The 9,800-nt window shown below is 49.5% G+C and overlaps 4 protein-coding genes across 4 annotated transcripts; 2 read left to right on the plus strand and 2 right to left on the minus strand.

Moving 5' to 3' along the window:
* The first annotated feature begins 753 nt into the window (after positions 1-753).
* On the plus strand, positions 754-1,880 carry BDZ83DRAFT_623457 (uncharacterized protein). Its single transcript, XM_060508386.1, has 5 exons — positions 754-916; positions 967-1,032; positions 1,083-1,133; positions 1,187-1,348; positions 1,399-1,880. The coding sequence occupies exons 1-5, from the start codon at positions 817-819 to the stop codon at positions 1,548-1,550; spliced, it is 531 nt and encodes a 176-aa protein (XP_060364298.1). The 5' UTR covers positions 754-816; the 3' UTR covers positions 1,551-1,880.
* Positions 1,881-2,529: 649 nt separating this feature from the next.
* On the plus strand, positions 2,530-3,312 carry BDZ83DRAFT_720042 (uncharacterized protein; the record flags this gene model as incomplete). Its single annotated transcript, XM_060512239.1, has 1 exon — positions 2,530-3,312. One exon carries the CDS (start codon positions 2,530-2,532, stop codon positions 3,310-3,312), a length of 783 nt encoding a protein of 260 aa, XP_060364299.1.
* Positions 3,313-3,562: 250 nt separating this feature from the next.
* BDZ83DRAFT_652327 (Asp/Glu/hydantoin racemase) lies at positions 3,563-4,165 on the minus strand (the record flags this gene model as incomplete). Its single annotated transcript, XM_060510516.1, has 1 exon — positions 3,563-4,165. The coding sequence occupies one exon, from the start codon at positions 4,163-4,165 to the stop codon at positions 3,563-3,565; it is 603 nt and encodes a 200-aa protein (XP_060364300.1).
* A 236-nt stretch (positions 4,166-4,401) lies between these two features.
* BDZ83DRAFT_779468 (ABC transporter) lies at positions 4,402-9,545 on the minus strand (the record flags this gene model as incomplete). The annotated part of the gene is made up of 12 exons (XM_060515518.1): positions 4,402-4,782; positions 4,835-5,915; positions 5,976-6,040; positions 6,113-6,163; positions 6,217-6,288; positions 6,347-6,470; positions 6,526-6,864; positions 6,927-7,089; positions 7,151-7,890; positions 7,943-8,176; positions 8,232-9,267; positions 9,417-9,545. The coding sequence occupies 12 exons, from the start codon at positions 9,543-9,545 to the stop codon at positions 4,560-4,562; spliced, it is 4,257 nt and encodes a 1,418-aa protein (XP_060364301.1). The 3' UTR covers positions 4,402-4,559.
* Between the last annotated feature and the right edge of the window lie 255 nt (positions 9,546-9,800).

Raw genomic sequence — 9,800 nt, forward strand, 5'->3', positions numbered from 1 at the left:
GAGTGCTAGCGTAATATACGATTTAGCCAAAAGGACTTCGTATCCACACGAACTCTGAACCTCTGAGAGGTGAGGCGAACGTCACGGGCACTTTTGTCTTCGCAAATTTTTGAGTCCCTCGTACAGAAGAATAGCAAGCACTGGAGTGGAAGAAATGGAAGCAACGACGAAGAGGAAGTCAGCCGGGAGACCCGAGATTATCTTTGGCATTGCTATTTTAGATCACTAAACCGGACACTTAATTTTGATTACTTATTTGGAGCTTTCGCGGCTGACTTAAGACACGGATGCGCATAGTTATGTGTCCTGTCTAGGAAACTTAAATGATGTGTAATGTTGGACTAGTGCGGAACTTTTAGTTAGCAAGCAACCGCAGTGGCCGTTGAGTCCGCTCCGCAAAAGCTAGAAATCCCGTAGCACAAAGACAATATCGAACTCATACTTTGCTGACTCGCGCAACTTCAACTACTGCATACTCAAGGCCTCAAACATGATGCTTGCAACTTTTGATTGTGCCCGGACCGATCAAAAGCTTAGCAACTTTTACACTTTTGTGGAAAAGCTTATGAAAGTTATTGCCTCAATGATGAGTCGAAAGGCAATACCCGAATTCAGTAATCGTCAGCTCTGGACGGAGCATTTGCAAAGATGCAGCTGTTTTCAGGCACATTGGCTGCCACACCACTCTTCTATTGGAATGCTGTATAAAAGGTACGCTCCAGCTCGCCACGGAACAGCTATGTATTCAAAAGCACATCATCACATTCACTTTCGAACATTATCTCATCAACTTCCACTCGCTTCATCTAGCTCACCATGCGTTTCGCCGCTGCTACTATCGCTCTCCTGCTGGCTGTTGCCTCAGCCACTCCAGTTCCTGACGTGAACGAGGCGAACCTCGACAAGGAGCCTGAAAGTGAGCTTCACCTGCAAGAATCGATGACTGAGATCTAATGAATGATGTAGGCAGGACCATCGTTGACCTCGGCTTCCTCCAGGCTCACGAGACTCGCGATGTCAACATCGCAGATGGTAAGAAAGTCTTGGGATTTCAGCGCCTATACAAAGCTGACATCAAAAAGTTGTCGTAGCCAGAGCTTCTGATGATGTCGACAACTCCCTCGAGCGTCGTGGTATGTCAGTCCGCTCATTATCAGCCAAAGAAAAGACCGCTAACACATCATAGTCTGGCCTCATGACCACCAGAGTGGCATCTTCAAGGCTGGCAACGGCTACTACAAGAGAATCGTCACCGGCCTCATCATTAATGGAGTCAACGTAGCTGTGACCGCTTGGTTCAACGACATCCATACACTTTTCTTGCAGTTCGATGCCGCCTTCCCCAACGGTTAGTGCTTAGCTTCCAAAACGGACTCGCAGTCAGCTGATACTACCAAGCCCCTAACTTCGTCTTCGCCGGATTTGAGGATGTCTCTACCGGGGTGGAGCGCGCCCCCTGGAGAATTAGCTGGGACGAGATCTACAGCCTAGCCATCAAGCCCGGTGAAAGGTTCCAGTTTGATAACTCATTCGTCATGTGGTGGAAATAAATGACACCCAAGCTCTGATGAACCTCAAACGTGGTTTTGGCGACGTCACTCACATTGGGGTTCACAGAAAAGCTCTTCTGCAGCACGGTGTCTTGACAATTGCTATCTCTGTGTCTGTTCGCGGTTGGAAATGCATTCGGGTTCGATCCCGATGCTGGTCGCCAGCTGCCAAAAGGGGCTTGTAGACGGCCAGGGGGGGGGGGGGAAGAGCGCTATGCCAGTCATTCATTATGTTTCAATCATTCTATCCGGCAATATAATCTTTTCCACTAATAGGATTGGAACCTGAAGTGTTCATGACGATTACACGTGATATCCATCAAATTACCTGGCACTTTTGTAAATCAGAAGGTATTGAAGGTTGAAGCGCTCAGTTTTTGGCACATACACAAGGATGTGGCCCTTACAATGGGTCGATGATGGGATGGACCTCAGGAAGCATCGGACGGGAATGACCCCTGGTCCAGGGACCAAACCTTGTTCCAACCACCACCTCACAGCGAACAATGACAACGGGTCATCAGGGGTAATCAGTTCGCCAACAATGCGAAGGTCGAAAAATTCTGAACTGATTTAGTACTGTTTCTTGATGCAAGGCCACGGTAGATTGGAAAAGTCATGGTCTGATGTTTCGCTGATCTGAATCATCAGGGAGAATCTCAAACGCGTCCAGTCACAAACATCGTAAGGTCTCGACCCATTCATAAGGGAACGCAAGTTCTCGCCTGCCCCATCAGACACCATGAAACGCATGAATCTCGAGTCGAAGGATTGTGGCGCCACTGTCAACCAGACCACTGTGGCCTTGCTTGGAACTGCGAAAGATATAAAATGCGGTAGTCTAGGTTTACGATTTTCGATTTCAAAATTCGGAGCCTACGGGTGATGCAATATTATTGCTTACAATCAATAAGGTTGACAATTGGTTTTATTGCAAAAGAGCAAAAGAATGAGCAACAAAACAGGCTCCAATGGGAGCATGGGCAACTCTAGTAATCCTCGCCCAGGACAATCTCCATTTCCGCCGTCCAATGCCCTTGTCCGCCAAACGCCGCCAGGTTCTCAGCAGAGCCAACCATATACGAGCTCATACAGCAACAACTTTGATCGGAGCAGCGCCAGATACAGTACTGGCAGAACTGATGAGAGCTCGCGCTACAGCCAGGAGACGACAGAACCTCCGAAGCTTTCTCGATCACCCCCATCGCGCCGGGAACAAAAGAAGCCCGAATCAAACAAGAATTGGGAGGATAGCATCTACGGGATGTACGGCGATATTAAAACACCCAGAGAGCCGCCAATTCCACCAAAACCGAGGCAACAGCAGCAACAGCAGCGTCGCCGATATGAGCAACCAGAGGAGGATGAAGGCAATAACTCCTTTGACGAAGAGGTACCACGGCGATTCGAGCCGAGACCAGAGCCTCAGAGATCACACAATAGCCGACAGCGTCAGAATTCAAAACCAGAGCAGAGGCGCCAAAATTCACCACAGGATCAGCAAAGAAACGAGCAAGATGATGACAGAGATGAAGACGGAACGCGAAGAAGAGTACATGTCAACATCGATATTGGTGGCGATGGAGGCCGCTCCTGGTCATGGACGTCCGATTCACGTGGGCCGAACACGGTTAACTTCGATAACACTCCCTTTGTCGGCAGAGGTTTCCCCTTTGGTGACAGGAACAACAACGGCGGCAGGCTTCCTGTCAATATTCCGTTTGGCGGAGGACTCCCGATCAACCTTCCTTTCGGACTGTGATGGCACCATTGGATCTCAAATGAAGCGCATGTTTTTGACGGAAAGACATGGCATTTTCACAGCCCCTTAGGAATATTTCTCAACTTTATGTAACATATACCTGCATGTACCAACGGTCACTAGCCTTTTACTACTTTGAAAACAACTTGCCCCAGTTACTCAGTGGCTTCATATCGACCTTGCATTCTCGCAACATGTCCCGAATAACTGTGATCACGGTATCAAGCATCAGGATCCCATGCTTATCCTCCTAGAAAGCTAATCTCTGAGCTGCTCTCAAATTCGTGCAGAATATTGCCACTGCCTCTGGCTTCTGGGCCACCACAGCACCCACCAGGCCATCTAACGTGGTTTCGTTGACGCGGCCAAAAGACGAGTTCACCGCAAGGCCAAGATGTCGTTCTTTCTGGCAACTCACTCCGACACGCGAATAGTTCCGAATGATGGCTTCCTGAACATCATCTGTGTAAGGAGTGACCAAACCAAGATCCTTGACTTCGAACTCTTGCAAGACCTTGTTCAGTGCTAGAACAAAAGTCGTCGCGGGAATTCCTGTTGCCACAGTTATGTCCGCACATAGCCTCTCATCGGCCTCGAACCCCAGCCAACCCGACGAAGTACCACTCCAACCGATCATGTCTACCTCGGCATCGGCCAGAAGCTGAGCGGCTGAGATCAAGTTATCGGTCTGGAACTGGTCAAGCCCATCCTCATCTAGGCTGATCTTCAGAACTCGAAAACGAGAAAAGTGGACGGTGACATCAGGAAGCCCGGAGATGATGGCCTGTGTGAGAGGTTCAAGGCTGGTATTGGAAGAGGGCGTGATAATTCCTAACCTGATCTTCCGCGCCATGTTCAGAGTGGTTCCACTAAAGACTTGGATTCGTTCGTGAGTGAATTTGGTTTTCGTGTATCAATGGTAGTTGATAGCTCTTAGTGCCCCTTACCATGCATAATTGGTCCATGAATAGTGACATCAACCTTCTCCTCGTCGGCCGGCCAAGCACCGTTGTCATGCATCGATCTACCCCGCACCATATTGACCCACAATCTTGTCCGACTCTCGTCGGGTAGGGCATGGATTAGTCGGGTGCTGCCTTCCTGCCGCCCGTCTCGGTAGTACCGTAAGTTATTCGCTGATTTGGGGAAACATAAGTGGAGTCCCGAGTTCAATACATGTTCCCCCCGTGGACGCACTTCTAAGATTCCCTATTTTCTCTATGATATTCCTATTTATTCGCTGCTTCTCAATGCAAAGTTTGCGTAGCTGTCAATAACCTCTTGAACTCGGAATCAGTCGCTAGCAAAGCATTGGGGGTATCCCACTCCGCGACCTCTCCCTGTTTCAAGAGGAGTACCCGGTCGTACTTCTCTATGAATCCAAGACGGTGTATGACAGAGACTACAGTCTGTTCCGAGAACTCTTCCTCGATAATTCGCCGCATCTTATCTTCGGTGTCTTGGTCGACGCTAGACCAGTGTTAGTTGATGCGTGGTCTGAGTTTTGGGGAAAACTCCATACCTGCTTGTGGCTTCATCCAAAATCAAGATTTGGCTCTTCTCGATTAGGGCGCGCGTCAACGCTAGAAGTTGTCTTTCCCCTACAGATAATCCATCGGCATGGAGTTCGCTGTCTAGGCCACCTGCCATACCGATCTTCCCTAACAGGCCGACTTTATCGAGCGCCGCCTTGATTGTATCGCTACTTTCGCGGGAGTGTGGATCCAAGTTGAACCTGACGCTACCCGGGATGAAGAACGGCTCCTGAGGTATGACGTTGACTCGTGAACGTACTTCCGCTCTCTCCAGACCTTCGAGATCGATGCCGTCGACGGAGATCTTCCCGTCGGTAACTTCAATCATCTGAAGCAGCGAGAGAACGAATGATGTCTTTCCGCTGCCTGATGGCCCGCAGACTGCAATCTTCTGACCGGATGAGATTGAAAGTGTCAAGTTCTTGAGAGTTGCGTCTCCGTCTTTTGTGTATCTCGCAGTGACATTCTCAAAGGTGATACGACCTTGCATTGGCCATCTTTCAGGAGGAACACCAGAGCTTCCCAGCTCTCGCTCCTCTGAAGGCGTTGTCTGGGCAAACTCTCTTATCCTGGCCACAGCGCCGATAGAAGTCTCCAGAGCAGTCCAGTTCTTGATCGTTGTTGCAAGAGAGTTGTTGAATCCTAGAACCAAGACCATGGAAACACCAATTGCTCCGGGAGAAAACTTGTCGGTGATGGACGTTGCCATGCTCACAATTATGAGCGCCAGAGCCCCGACAATAAGATCCAGAACGAGGGCGAGCCATTGTTGGATACAGGCTAGCATGTAGTGGGGCTTCTGTGAAATATCTAGGAGCTTTGTCGCCTGCTCCTCAAATTTTCCTTGCCATTGGTAGGCACGAATAGTAGCAACGCCTTTGAGAGTTTCGAGGAAGTGGGCGTATATTGGGGCCTTGGCTTCGATATCGAGAAGACGGACTTGGCGAGAGGTACGGAGATAGTATCGTTGAACGAAGAAGAGCACTCCCACTAGTAAAGGCACAGATGTCGCCAAGTACTTGCCCATAACACATAGTATGATAAGTTTGACGATGCAAGCACAAGCATCTTTAAAGGGTCAGCGCAGCCAGAGGGTGACCGAAGGTGTACTTGATACGAAGGACTTACTCGAGGCGAAATTGATAGCATTCGACGGAAGAGTCACGTCAACCAGGTTGAGATCTTGGCTGAATCTAGATCACGGGTTGGTCAACCCATGCTTAGCTATAGGCTCGAGACTTCACTGTAAGTTGAGGGAAACATACCTGTTGGTGATTGAGCCTGTGTCAGTGGACTGGAAAAAGCTAAGAGGTGCTCTGGGATGTTGTTAGCGTACACGACAGCAACAAGATGTAGGTTCTCGCGCTACCTCAAGCTCGTATGCAGGAGATCACCATGTAGACTCATAGCCGTTGCACTTATGATCCGTATGAAAAGCAGCCTGCCCGGTATCGTCAGCGGCACCGAATCTCAGAAATAAGGGCCGTTCGAAGTCTTACCAGCATTCCACAGAAAGCCCAACGCATGCCATCGCAAATAAGAGAGCATAAACCCCAAGATACATGCCGAGGTTGTCATTTGGCCGTTTCTCGTTGGCTTCGACCCACCATTGAAACCAGATATCTAAGCTGTAGGTTAGGGCGACATGAACAACGAATATGAGTCTCTGAGGGCTCACTTGTAAACCCGCTGCAAAATGCCTCGGTGAAAGTGGCGAAGACGAACGAGCTAACTACTGCCCAACCAGCTCGCTCGAAGTAGTACTTGTAAACTGACCAGGAGCCGTTCTGGCGCAGCCTGTCTTCCTCAGCATCCAAGGTCCTTTGGATTTGCGTGGGTCTTGCTGCCTCGTCAGCTTGCTCCGAATCTTCGCCACTTCGAAGATTGTCGTCGTCTTCTAGTCTTGATATCGTGATAAAGTCAGATGAGCTAGCAAGAACCTGCTCAGATGGACCTTGGCTCAAGACATCACCATCGGCAAGGACGATCAGCTCATCCGCATGTCGAAGTAGTACACCTTGGCGCTGTCAGTTGGCAACTATCAAGTTACTGTTGTCTTCTACCTGTGGGCAATCTTACGGGTATGAGTCGCAAGAATCACAGAGATCTCGTTCCGGCGGAAGTGACCGTCTTTGCTGAAGAGACGGCTTGAAATTTGGCTGATACTCTTGGAATCGAGGCCGCTGAAGACGTCATCGAGAACTACAACTCGGTGTCTCGAGTAGACAGCGCGAGCAAGGGCCTTGCGAAAATGTCAGACATCGCCGCACTCCTGCCTTTAGGGAAAGGGATTCCCGACTCACCACACGCTGTCGTTGCCCTCCGCTCAAGCCGACACCGTTACTACCAATATTATACAACTCTCCTCCTGGCATATTCCTGACATCGTCAGTCAAGGAGCACAGCCACAAAACTTGGTCGAACCATTTCGGATCATGATCTAAGCCACCAGTGATGTTCCTTCTCACGGTGTCGTTCATCATCCACGGGGTCTGCGCGCAGTAGGCGATACCGTGGGTCATGCACTCTCTCGTTCCAGCACTGAATGATGTCTCTCCAAGGATACTTTCTATGAGGCAAGATTTTCCGCATCCAACAGGGCCTACGACCATGGTGATGCCTCCCTTAATCGTCAAGGAAAGGTTTTTAAAGACTGCGTCGGAATCAGGCGACCAGGATATTTTTGCGTTACAGAACAAGATTGTCGAGCCTTCCGGTGGATTGTGGGCTGAATGGTCTGCAAGTTCGATACTCGTCCTGTTCAATGTGGTGACCGAAGAGCGCGATGGAGATGTCGGTTGTTTCTGCAGTGATCCCTCCTGTTCTTTGAGACAAAACATCTCGATGCGCTTGAAGCAAGCCACGCCTTGTACAATGTTAGGCACGAATTGGCAAAATAGCAAGAGTGGTTCTGTCAAGAGGCCGATCAAAGATAAAGCAGTGAAGGCATTCGTTGTCGTCAGCGTTTGATCTTTGGTGATAACTGCGATTATACTGTAGATGACAAATGTTGCGAATGGCGCAAATTCAACAGGAAGGTTTGCTGGGAAAAGGTCAGTTTCGAAGCAGCAGACCAGTCACACTAAGGAACTTACAAACGAGGATCTGAGAGAGGACTAATTTGCGAAACTTCTCAGACGTTCTTAGTTCAAGACGCCGCAGCTCTGTGATAGTGGTTGACAACACGCTTGAGAGACCCAGCATTTTGATAGCCTTCATATCTCCCAGCATTGAGGCCGTGACAGCCACCCTCTTCTGTAAACGTTCAATCCAGGCCGTTTGTGCCCTCCCGATGGTCTTAGAGACGGGAATGACGCCAAAAGCGCAAACTTGTGGCATCTTCATCAGCGTTGCGAAGCAGAGGGCAGTTCTCGGACAACCTACCGATAGAAATGACGACTGGTACTACAGATGCCGAGGCTATTTGACGTTGCAGGAGGAATATTGCGATGCCGACTTCCAGGACCGCTGCCCAAATCTGATGAAGGTTGTTGAACGTGATGACGATGCGTTCGATATCTGTGCCCATCAAAGTGACCGCAGCGCTATCTTTCAAGTCATCTGCTTTGAGAGAGATGGTCTGCCTGAATATCATAGACATCAGCCCTGCTCGAAGCATCGTTGTGAAGCGGAACTGGTGGCGGGAAAATGCAGCTCGAGAGACCGCTAGACCAAGGTATGTAAGTACATATGCTCCGACAAGTGCTTGTCCATATCTCTCAGATTCTGGTGTCTGGGGCGTTTGCATGTATCTCACTGTTGCCGTGATGAGGAACGGCTGGCAAAACGTGAACGCAGAGAGGAAGAGACGCGTTATAAAGCCGGCGATGAGAGCTCCGCGATAGGCGTAAAAGCTGGAGCGAATCAAAGCATGAAACTTCTGCCCCTTGCGCTTCGACCATGCGGCCTCGAGGCTTGCTCCTGCTCTATCTCCAGCTAAGTCTTTGTCGACTTCCGGCATATCCCGGATGTGAATGACCCGCGAGTAGCCGAGACGAAAGAAAGGCATAAGCCAGGTGAAGAAGCTGCGACCCCAGAAGCCAGTTTCTTCTTCTTTCGTGAGAGTTCGGTACTCTGTTCGCAATAATCGTTTCTTGCCGATGGACTCCAACGGAATGACTAGGCTCGTGAGAATGAAGATAGCAGTCCAGAGACCTCTGGACGCTCCGGTGCCGGTGATGAGCCATAACGTTCTGAGGCGCGGAAGTGAGAGTATGGCAGAGGCTGAGAAGTAGAGTATGAGCAAGTCGGATGGGCGAGTGGAACGTTGATCTTCGAGGAATGAGTGAAAAGTAGCGGTTACAACGGCGATGAAGTTGAGAATTCCCGCTGCCAGTGAAGCTGGCGTGCGGAGGGCTGATGAACTGGTGTTGATTGTGACGAAACTGAGATGAAGTACAGTCAAGATGCTCAAGAGAGCCTACATGAGGGTCAGTATCTTTGAAATGGTAGAAGTGAATTCCGCATGTCGAGACCCACCAATTTGCACAAGGCGAGTCTGTAAGTGGCTACTTTCACGGGTGTTCGCGCAATGGAAAATACTCGAAATGGAATGAGCAGGAGAAATACTGCGGAAGGAATGATATGAAAGACGGCATCTTCGAAAAGAAGAGTAAAATCAAAGTGACGACAGTTGTAGTCGATGCGAGGGCCGAATCGATTATCGCTGCCCAAAGGACAACTGGTGTTAGTTGCCATGATTTCGGATTTTGGAAATTTATCGCGGTCAACTCAGTCTAACGTCCAGTACATTCACAGTGAATGCGGATCAGCCAAGTATTTCAAGCCTCGAAGCTGTGAAAGGGACTTTCGTCTTGAGACACCATGTACGCCATGGTATGGTCAGCAAACGTCTTACATCGAAACCCTTCACTTTCCAAACGATCACTGTGCTATGCTCAGTGAGGCAGGTCATTCCGGTTCAGATAGCCGCTGATTGGACACCATCGAATC

This window comes from Colletotrichum acutatum, assembly GCF_030867785.1.
Source record: "Colletotrichum acutatum strain CBS 112980 chromosome Unknown BDZ83scaffold_54, whole genome shotgun sequence".
Classification (NCBI taxonomy): Eukaryota; Fungi; Ascomycota; class Sordariomycetes; order Glomerellales; family Glomerellaceae; genus Colletotrichum; species Colletotrichum acutatum.

Bases quoted from the DNA above. Each gene is read 5' to 3' on its own strand.
- BDZ83DRAFT_623457 (XM_060508386.1), top strand. From the start codon at position 817: ATGCGTTTCGCCGCTGCTACTATCGCTCTCCTGCTGGCTGTTGCCTCA. The intron at 917-966 runs GTGAGCTTCACC...TGAATGATGTAG, and splicing joins CCTCGACAAGGAGCCTGAAA to GCAGGACCATCGTTGACCTC. The intron at 1,349-1,398 runs GTTAGTGCTTAG...GATACTACCAAG, and splicing joins CGATGCCGCCTTCCCCAACG to CCCCTAACTTCGTCTTCGCC.